Source organism: Bison bison, unplaced genomic scaffold (assembly GCF_000754665.1).
Source record: "Bison bison bison isolate TAMUID 2011002044 unplaced genomic scaffold, Bison_UMD1.0 scf7180017864389, whole genome shotgun sequence".
NCBI classification, from domain to species: Eukaryota; Metazoa; Chordata; class Mammalia; order Artiodactyla; family Bovidae; genus Bison; species Bison bison.
The window spans coordinates 3,357,625-3,368,857 of NW_011494961.1; the positions used below are offsets into that span (position 1 = coordinate 3,357,625).

Consider the following 11,233-nt stretch of genomic DNA (forward strand, 5'->3'; position numbering starts at 1 on the left):
ATGATGCTATAATTTATTGATGTCCTACTTTTTTTTCCAGATGCTGTACCTGATGCTAGATATTTTATGCCCATTTGATAAACAATTTTTTGAGAGGTCTGGGAACTTTGACATCCAGTTGATAGTAAGTGGAAGAACCAGAGAGCAACTCTTGTCTGCTCTGCTCTAAAACCTGAGATCTTCCTCTCCCTCTGGGATATTAGTGGGCACAGAACTGATGGAGAGTGACCAATACCTGATGTCAGAAAGAATCTAGGTCAAGTGCAGAGTTTAAAAAATCAGTTTTATGGTGCAGATTAAAAATAGTCCAAAATAAAAGAGTGATGTGGAAGTATAGTGTTTAATTATGAGTTTAAAAATCCTTTTATTAAATGAATATGACAGCTTCAAATCCATATACATCATGCTCAGGTTTTGTAATGAAATGAACCTTTAAATAGTTCCTTTTAACTTACAATGCAGTTTTAAATATGACCTACTTAAATGGACAGAATTTATTTTTCTACCGGAGGAAGGCCTCATTTAACGAGAAGTAATCTCTCTAACAAGAAAAATGTATTCAGAATGTAATTCCAAAACCTCCAGGAATAAGACTTCTATCTAAGTAACCACGTAACTAGTTCCAGAATCTGTATATTAGAGTCCATCTTTTATTCAGAGAAGATCTCTTCACATGCTTACTGCCAGGTTATTTGTGATTGCTTTGTATTTTTATATCCTTGCTGGAGAAACTCAAAGCAATAAGAGATGGCAGCAGCAAAAAAAAAAAAAGTGTGAAGAACCAGAGAAACTGTAATGAACAGACTCAGGAGTGCACACTGTACAGTAGTTTACATAACAGGTTTCATCTACCTTCTGAGAGTGGAGAACCAGTCAGGCTTGGTTTTACAAGGAGAATAGGAGAGTCTCTTATTTGAGGCTGTAGTTTCTTAGAAACTGAACAAATGTGAAAAAAGTTGAGAATCAAGTTGGGCTGGTTGTAGTGCAGAAGCCAGAGAAGCAGGATTAAAATGGATAGATCTGAGGCACTGGTCTCCCACTGGAGCTCAGGGCCAAGGAAGAGCCAAGGAGACAGGAGTAGTGAAGGCCACAGCTTAGGATGGGAGTCCCGGAGGCCAGCAGAACAGAAAGGAGGGATGGAGCTGGATTTTAAACTTCCCACTTTCCTGGGCTTCGGGGGTGACCCCTGCTTAATTTTCATATAAGATTATTTTAAGGGTGACGATCTGTTTGTAGGGAGAAGGAACTGGAAGAGTTAAACCTTCTTGGGCGTAGCAGATCCGTGCCTTCCTTAGGCTGTAGGTTTACACTCGTATGTGTGTTCGTGTGTGTGCCTGTGTGTGGTGGTGGGTGCATTTGGGGAAGGAGGTGGTAAGTGACTGATGATTAGAGACTGAGCTCAAGCCACTGCCCAAACCATCCTTTGGCATTGCCCATACTGCAACATGATTCCACACAGAGGGACAGGGCAGACAGGGATACAGGGCAGCTTCCTGTGGGTTTTCACACCTCAGCAGGCCTCTGAGGACGGCACTTAAATACAGCAGAATAATAACTAAAGCTAAAATGGTGACCCTCTGGTGTCAAAGATATTAAATTGTATCTCCTCAGTGTAAGAAAAAAGACTAACCCCCCCCCTCCCCAATCAAGAGGTTAACCTTTTAAAACTTTGTCATTTTTGTGGGACAGTTACTTTTGAAATTTACTTCCTGATGAAAACTCATTCCCTGATGCTGCCAGATAAGTAAGTTGCTGCTCTATGTAGCTTTAGTAATACTCCTGTTGCTTTGTGAAGGTGATTCAAGGATAGCGCTTTAAGTTTACTTGTGATCAGTTATTTTGCATAAAGATTAAAATTTTATTTGAATCAGGAGTGAAGGATGTATTTCATTAGGTCCAAATTCAAATTTTTGACCTCACTTGAAATAAAATATCTGAAGCTTAAGTATTAAAAAGTACCTTAAAACTGGGAATAAATAACTACATTTTCTCAAAATTCTCAGAAACTTTTGTAATATCTAGAGTTCTCTGTACTGGGTAATACTAGTCCCCACTTACTCTGTGTCTAAACTAGACAATGATATATTTTCCTTCCAGCATTTTTATGTGATAGGTCTTCAACCATGTATTGCTAACATCATGTACCTTGCCACACCTGACAAGATTGCAGCCTGAAGGGTTATACGTTTATTCATATTGTGGACTTGAGCTTCAAAAGAAGAATAAAGCCAAACTATTATAGGTTGAGTACTTTAATAAATATTAAATGATAAATGAAGCTGGTTCTGCACTAGCTGCAGGGTGTGTGGATAATAAAAGAAAATCTTCAAATGGTGATATGTAGTATTATGGATATCTTTATTGCCTTTTTTGATCTGTTTTTGCCTCTTACCATCGTAGTTGTAATTGCTGGGGATGAGGTAGGGTGTATAATTATTGTTGCCCCCTGAATGAGAAGTAAAGGAAATGTTAAATGTAAAACTAATTCTTCTCTTTAGCAGAATGAATACAGAAGTGTGCTTTTGGTAATAATAGGTGCTTAATGACTCCTCCTCACCTACCTACTCCCTTGAAAGTCACGAACTTGATGTTGAATGTGGAGCACACCAGGCAACACACATTTCCGTTTAATGAAAACTTTAGCTCAATCATCATGTTTGAGATGTCACAACATCTCCCAACGAAAGCGTGCAGAATGCCTTGCGACTCATAGGAGATCACTAAGTTATGTGATTGTATGGAAGAAAAAGTAAGTGAACGCGGGTAGCAGAAAGAGACTCATGAAACCTCAGTCCTCGTAGTCAGAGGTGGCACGCAGCCTCTAAGGTGGCCTTGACAACCTTACTTCCTGCTGTTCCTGCTCTTGTGTAACTATTTCCCCTTAAAAAGTAGGCCAGCTTAGTGACTTGCTTCTTTTTTTTTTTTTTTTTAAATTGGAGCCTAATTACTTTACAATATTGTAATGGTTTTGCCATACATTGACATGGATCCACCACGGGTGTACATGTGTTTCCCCATCCTGAACCCCTCCCACCTCACCCCCCATCTCATCCCTGTGGGCTATCCCAGTGCACCAGCCCCAAGCACCATGTATCATGCATTGAACCTGGACTGGTGATCTGTTTCACATATGATAATATACACGTTTCAATGCTACCCTCTCAAATCATCCCACCCTCACCTTCTCCCACAGAGTCTAAAAGACTGTTCTATACATCTGTGTCTCTTTTGCTGTCTCGCATACAGGGTTATCGTTACCATTTTTTTTAATTCCATATATATGTGTTAGTATACTGTATTGGTGTTATTCTTTCTGACTTACTTCACTCTGTATAATAGGCTCCAGTTTCATCCACCTCATTAAAACTGATTCAAATGTATTCATTTTAATGGCTGAGTAATACTCCATTGTGTATATGTACCACAGCTTTCTTATCCATTCATCTGCTGATGGACATCTAGGTTGCTTCCATGTCCTGGCTATTATAAACAGTGCTGCAATTAACATTGGGGTACATGTGTGTCTTTCAGTTCTGGATTCCTTGGTGTATATGCCCAGCAGTGGGATTGCTGGGTCGTATGGCAGCTCTATTTCCAGTTTTTTAAGGAATCTCCACATTGTTCTCCATAGTGGCTGTACTAGTTTGCATTCCCACCAACAGTGTAAGAGGGTTCCCCTTTCTCCACACCCTCTCCAGCATTGATTGCTTGTAGACTTTTGGATCGCAGCCATTCTGACTGGCGTGAAATGGTACCTCATTGTGGTTTTGATTTGTGTTTCTCTGATGAGTGATGTTGAGCATCTTTTCATGTGATTGTTAGCCATCTGTATGTCTTCTTTGGAGAAATGTCTATTTAGTTCTTTGGCTCATTTTTTGATTGGGTCATTTATTTTTCTGGAATTGAGCTGCAGGAGGTGCTTGTATATTTTTGAGATTAATTATTTGTCAGTTGCTTCGTTTGCTGTTATTTTCTCCCATTCTGAAGGCTGCTTTTTAACCTTGCTTATAGTTTCCTTCATTGTGCAAAAGCTGACAAGTTTAATTAGGTCCCATTTGTTTATTTTTGCTTCTATTTCCCTTTCTGGGAGATGGGTGATAGAGGATTCTGCTGTGATTTATGTCAGAGTGTTTGCCTATGTTTTCCTCTAGGAGTTTTATAGTTTCTGGTCTTACGTTTAGATCTTTAATCCATTTTGAGTTTATTTTTGTGTATGATGTTAGAAAGTGTTCTAGTTTCATTCTTTTACAAGTGGTTGACCAGTTTGCCCAGCACCGCTTGTTAAAGAGAGTGTCTTTTCTCCATTGTATATTCTTGCCTCCTTTGTCAAAGATAAGGTACGTGGATTTATCTCTGGGCTTTCTATTACTGACTTGCTTCTAACCGAGCACACATGGCAAGTGTGGTGGTTGTCACTTCATGATTAGGCTAGACGAGATAGGGACTTCCTTTTGCTAGCAGTTTCTTTCCTTTGGTGGCTTTGATGAAGCAAGTTGCCATGTTGGCATGTGGCAAGGAAGTGAGGGCAGCCTCCAGTCAGTGGCCAGCTAGGAAGCTGAGACCCTCAGCTCAGCAGCTCTTGGGGAACTAAATACTACCCCCGGCTATGGGCTTAGAAGCAGATCCTGCCCAGTCAAGATTCTCGATGGTACCCCAACCCTAGCTGATACCTTCATGGCATCTTGTGAGAAACCCTAAAACAGAGGGCTCACTTAAAATATGCCCATGTTCCGGGTACACAGAAAATGCAAGATTAAAAATACGTATTGTTTTAAGCTTCTAAGTTTGTAGTACTTTGTTTTATAGTGATGGAAAGCTAATACTTCTATTAGTTAGCTAGAGGCTGCCATAACAAAGTACCACAGACTAAGCCTGAATGATAGAAATTTATTTACTCAAATTATGGAGGCTAGAAATCCAAGACCAAGGAATTGGCAGGGTTGGTCTCTTCTGAAGCCTCTCTGTGATTTGTAGATGTCCATCTTCTCCCTGTGACTTCACGTGGTCTTCCCTCTTGGCACGTCCGTGTCCTAAACTCCTTTTCCTTTTAGGACACCAGTCATATTGCATTAGGGTCCACCCTTAATTACCTCATTTTAACTTAATTATTCCCTTTAAAAACAGTATCTCCAAATACAGTCCCATTCTGAGGTACTAGAGGTTAGGAGTTCAACATAGGAATTTTACAGGGACACAGTCAGCCCATAAGAATAGGCTATATAAAATTCTATGTTTATCTCTACAGCTAAAATTTGATACCACTCACTTATTGTCCATAAAGGTCTTTTGCTACCTCCTTCTTCATTTTCACATAATTGTAGGTGTATCAGATGATATATAGCTCACATAGTTTAGCATATGTGTTTCATTTTCCTGTCTCCATTACAAAAATTATAATTCCTATAAGCATATGCTTTCCATATGCTTTATGTGTATTACTTCTACAGTATTTAACATGGTGTTAGATACGTCTTCAAAATCTAGTTTAACATTTTGTGTTCATTTGTATATGCTGGAGTTAGAAAATCAGCACTTAAGTGCCTATTGATCCCAAAAGCACATCAAATTAAAGATTGGTTCAGGCAAGAGTTATCACTGAATGCTAAATATAGAGGGAAATTTTTATGAAGAGCAAGATGTTTTCATGATCTTAAAATGTATTCCCACATACTTGTTAGTTACAAAAGAAAATTAAAAAGATAATTAAAGAAATTCAGCAGCACCTTGATCTGGTTATCATTACTTTTGAGGAGCGATTGGACAGTGTGCACATCCAGATATGAGAGCCTGAGAAGGATAATGTTCTAGCTGAGAACACATAGCCTTAATCAAATCATGAGCGATCATTTGACAAAACCAAACAACCAAAATGAGAAATATTCTCTTTAAAAAATAGACATGATGGTATTCTTCAGAAATGTCAGGTCACAAAAGATAAAGGGAAACTGCGGAAATATTCCAGATAAAGGAGCTAAAGAGAAGTGACACCTAAATGCCATATTTGACCCTAGACTGGATCTTGCATTAAAAGGAGAAAAATGCTATAAGGGACATCCTTGGGTTAAATTGACAAAGTGGGAGTGTGAATGGTAAATTATTGTCTTATTGTTAAATTTGTGGAAGTTGATAACATACTATGATTGTAAGAGAATATTCACAATTCTTGGTAATGCACACTGAAATTTTAGGGGTAAAGGACCTTAATGTTTATTAACTTACCTTTAAATGGTTCATTTTTTATAAACATTCGTATATATTTGTATATACATGTGTCAATTAGGTAAATATGTGTAGATACACATGACCATATACATGGAGGGCATGTAAAATTGTGTAAAAAAAATAGGTAAAATGTTAATAATATATCTGAATAAACAGCACCTAGGATTGGGGGGAACTATTCTTGGTCCTTGAGTTTTCTGTAAGTTTCAGTTATTTCCTAATAAATGTTTAAAAATTAAATGCAGTCACTTATGTTAATATAATGGGTTCATTATTATATTAAGTGAATTTATAAATACCTGTTTAAAGTTTGTCTCAGTTTTATTGCTAATAAGCATTAATAGATCTAATCCACATAATCAAAAGCTTTGTTGGGGGGTTCCCAGATAATTTAAGAGTGTGAAGGGGTTCTGAGACCAGAGCGTGAGGACAGTGGCATAAGCTGTGTGGGTGGTTAGGTGGATGCCCCTCAGTCTCTCAAGGCTGTCTTGTGGCCCTACTTAGTGAGAGCAGGTTGGTAGATGCCAGTAACTAATTTTATGGTCTTACACTTTCTCTGCCTTAGTTTTTGTACTTGTAAAGTAGGGATAATAAGATTGCCTGTCTTAGAGGGCTGTTGTAAGGTTTAAATCCGGTCTTTCAATAAGGACCACTCTACAATACTATTCTTACTGGCAGCGTGTGTTTCTGCTATGTTTTTGCTTCTCTGTCTGTTACTTATTTTGTGCTTTGGCTAGTGATTTTGGTTATAATTATGTGCATATGAACTACTATAAAGAAACCAAAGAAGAGTATCAGATAGTTTTTAAAATGCAAGTTTACAGTCATCTCTGTGCCCCTTCAAAGAAATGCTTAGGGATACAGAGAAGGGTGGAGACGAGCAAGCAGTTTGGTGTTTGGAGAGTCCATGATACATGGAAAAGTATCGTACGCCTAGGAAGCTGAACCAGAAATTCTGTGGAGTAGTTGATAGAAAGTATGTCTGGACAGGAAACACTTTGTTGTCAGGAATAAACTGTTACTAACCCTGTTTAGCACTGGTTCCATTGGCATTCTGATTGCTAGATAGATATCTTTTGTTTGAATGTGTATGTCCATATTGGCTTAAGTTGTTATAACAGTATATACATAGGGTAATGATAAGAAAGAATGTTATTGTTTTGTGCCATTTTTACTGTTTTCCCCAGCTCAAATCTAAATTCAACACTGTTCTATACTGCAATCAAACTTCAAACCAATAAAAATATTTAGATTATTAAACTATTGTGTTTACCTAATTCCTAACTCAAATGACTTAAAAAAAGAAACCAAAATATAAATAAATATAAAGTCTTTATGTCATTTTAATATGTTGTTTATCATTGCTTCATCTTTTGGTGAAATGTAATTTATTTTTCTGTTTTTTTTTTTTTAATAGATCATCAGAAACTGGAAAGGGAAGCTAGAATCTGCCGTCTTTTGAAGCACCCCAATATTGGTAAGGAAATGTTTTCAGCATGTTTTAAATATTAAAATTTTACATAACATAATTTTACACAACTTAAGATATTTCATAAACTAGAATATTATTTTTAATTATTAATTAATAGGTTCCTAACTTTTGATATTGGTTACATTTGATTCTTCAGAGTTTTTGAAAGTTTTTCAAGAGGTAGCAGTTCTTTCTTACCAGCACGTTAGAAGTAATATAAGGTATTTTAGTTGAATAGTGCTTTTATGTATCTTTAACGATTCTTCAGCTGCTGCTACTTTATGGAGAGACAGAACTTAAGCCATTATGTTAGTCAGCTAAGTTACTTTTCACCTCTCCTGTAAAATGTTTACTTTGTAATCATTGATTCTATTCTAGAAACTAGTATAATTATTTTAGAATATTATCCCTCATGAATATAATAACATGATAATGTTCAAAATTGAAAAATAATTGAATGTAAGAGAAATAGAGGAAAGAAACAGAGTAAAGGAAAAGAAAATGCCACATTCTGTGACAATAGTTTTGATTATTTTTGAAAAATGTTACTGCCCCACTCTGTTGGTTTTACTGTCAGCCAAAACGTTTCTGATGTGGGAGAAGGGGAAGAGGGAGCCGCAGTGCAGTAAAAATAACAAAGTCATTCATTGACAAGATCTAAGTTTCTCTATTTTTATGTATAAAGCCATTCTGGCTCTGTTCCTTCCTTGAAGTTTTTAGTATCGTTCATTTTTGTAGGTACTTCTTAGGTTCTTGAGTAAATAGACACAAGTAAATCTGAAGCATTAACAAATTAGTGGCTGTCTAATAAGAGCCTTCTGGTTACAGAGAACAGAACAACTTCTGAAATGTGAATATGCCTTATTCTAAGTATTTTACCCTAATAAAAGTCTATGGCATTTCTTAACTGGATGGATTATTTTGCTAGGACTGTCATAACACCAAGTTCCACAGACTGGGTAACTTAAAGAAATATCTTTTGTCACAATTCTGGAAACAAAAAGTCTGAGAACAAGGTGTGGGGAGGCATGGATTCTTCTGAGACGTGCCTCCTTGACTTCTTGGTGGCTGTCATCTTATGTTTTTACATGATCTTCCTTCTGTATAATGTCTCTACTTTAATTTCTTCTTTAAGGGCACTGATCACATTGGATTAAGGTCCCTCCTAAAACCTCAGTTACTTTTTTAAAGACCCTAGCTCCAAATATCCTCCCATTCTGGGGAACTGGGAGTTGGGACTTCAACATGAATTTTGGAGAGACACAATTCAGCTCATAATATTGACTAAAGAGGACTTATACAGTACAAACTGATTATAGTTCAAAGACTTTTTCTCACTCAGGTTTAAGGTAAATGAAATCGTAGTTTACTGAACTTGTTATTCATATGAAGGAAAGTTGTTTTTGCTTATTTGTTTTTAATAGGGATTCTTCTATGAAACTCAACTTCTGTAGATAATGAAAGTAGTTGCCTCCATTTCCTTTAGCAGACCAAAGATGAACCAAAGAAACCCAAAGTAAAACAAGAATGATTTTCATTTTGACTCCCGTACAGAATAGCCTTACCAAAAAAGGGGAAGCTGTACACTGGGGAAAGTTCTAAAGTCTTGTGACATCGCGCCATCAACACACTCGGACACAAAATAGCGTTTTCTCAAGGGTCCGTGGCAGCCAGTGTCCTTGGTCGCTGCACTTGAGGTTTTCTTCTCTCTCTCAGGTCTTTTGAACTTTCGACCCGTTTCTAACCACAAGAGAGATTTCTAGTAATCCTGTACTTTAGTGTATAAATCATAGATATATTAAACTTCTAAGACATGATCTCAAAACTCATATCATTCATTTACTCAACAAATTAATATTTTGAGAATATAGTGAGAATACAGCAGTCTAATATTCCTCCCCTTGTGGAGCTTGCATTGCTGGGGTAGACAGACCACACATGGCGGACGTTAGGCTGTGTTAATTACTGGGAGAGAAAGCAGGGGAAAAGAAATTGGGTGTGATGGGGGATTACATTTTAAAGGACTGATCAGGATGACTTATTAAGGATGAAATTTGATTGAAAACCTAAGAAACAGAAGGAGGCAAGTCTGCGGGAAGAGACTCTCTGGGAAAAGAAAGCTCTACAGGCAGAGGGAACAAACTGCCTTTGCAAACAGGCCCTGAGGCAGGCACTTGCTCCGTGGACTCCACCAAAGCTTTTTTTCCCCTGATTGGAGAAACGAGGATGAGTAGTTTTTATTTTATCTTAATTGATGGAGCTCCATGCTATGTAATGTGACAATGTTGCATTTACTCTTGTAATGACAAATGGTGAAACAACAAGGACAACAGTAATATAAAATGGTCAGGCACCACAGGCAAAGGTGTGCCCTGTAGATAGTTGCTACCGTGGACACCTGCTGTTGGACTGGCAGGTGGTCCTGTTGAGGTCGTTAACAGCTTCACAGGGATCTCTTGCTTACTTGCTACTCATTCTGGAAGGAAAGACAGCGTTTGGCCTTTTCTTTTTCTAATGTGTTCATGTATTTCTTTGGTTGTGCTGGGTCTTAGTGGCTGTATGCAGGATCTCCATTCTTCATTGCGTATATGGGATCTCTTCAGCTGCAGCATATGGAATCTGGCTTGAACCCAGGCCCCCAGCCTTGGGAGCATGGAGTCTTAGCCACTGAACTACCAGGAAAGTCATAGCATTTGGTCTTGATTTCCTTGAAATAGATAATCTGGTATCTAAAGAATATGAGATTCTTATCCTCCTCTACTTCCTCTGTTCTATTATTTGCTTGGTTTTCTTAAATCTGTCAGGTTTTTTGAACTTCAAGGACGGAAATACTATTTCTGATGATTTTTTCCCCTGTGAAAATTGGCTTGGTGCATTTTTATTTTTGTGTGTCTTTCTCTTGGCCCAGAATCGATAATCTGAGGATTTACAGCAACTGAAATGTTGCTCCCAAAGAAACATATTAAACCAACTAAAAGTGGTCATTCACTAAACCACTTTTTCTTCAGCAGTTTTTTTTTTTCATGTTTTTTTGATTTTCAAAGTAATACACACATATAGTAGATAATTTGGAAAACACAATTATATAGGAAGAAGAAACCAGTGAGAACAACTTTTTAATATTTGTTCATGTCTGCCTTTTTATAATGCATCTTCTGTGTATGCTAATTTCCAGCATTCTCCTGTATACATTTCATTCCCCTTTAGACAAACCATGAAAATAAAATTTTTAATTGTCAACAAAGTTCATTGAGTGTGAAGCTATCACCAGCCCATGTTCTAGGCTTAACATACTGGTAATGAAGCAGTAATCAAGAAAGATAATATCCCTGCTTTTCCCCAGGCTTGGAACCTCATGGAAGGAGAAAGGCCGTAAACAAATAAACCTTGGGAATAATGTCATGGGAACTGGTTCTCTGCAGAGAATTCAATTAGGGTAATTTGATACCAGGGCATTGGGTGGCTACTGTCAAAGAGAGACACAGCACACACAGTTAAAGTCAGTAGACAGATTTGATTCAGTATTACTGCAGTAGAAGA

General features: G+C 37.5%; 1 protein-coding gene across 13 annotated transcripts in view; it reads left to right on the top strand.

The window, feature by feature from the left end:
• CAMK2D (calcium/calmodulin-dependent protein kinase II delta) overlaps window positions 1–11,233 on the top strand; it is a 308,976-nt gene that overhangs the window by 94,669 nt on the left and 203,074 nt on the right. For all 13 annotated transcript variants that reach the window (XM_010858494.1, XM_010858498.1, XM_010858496.1 and 10 more), the window contains exon 3: window positions 7,640–7,699. In XM_010858494.1, the coding sequence (XP_010856796.1) occupies window positions 7,640–7,699 (60 nt within the window). The remainder of the gene's footprint in view (window positions 1–7,639; window positions 7,700–11,233) is intronic.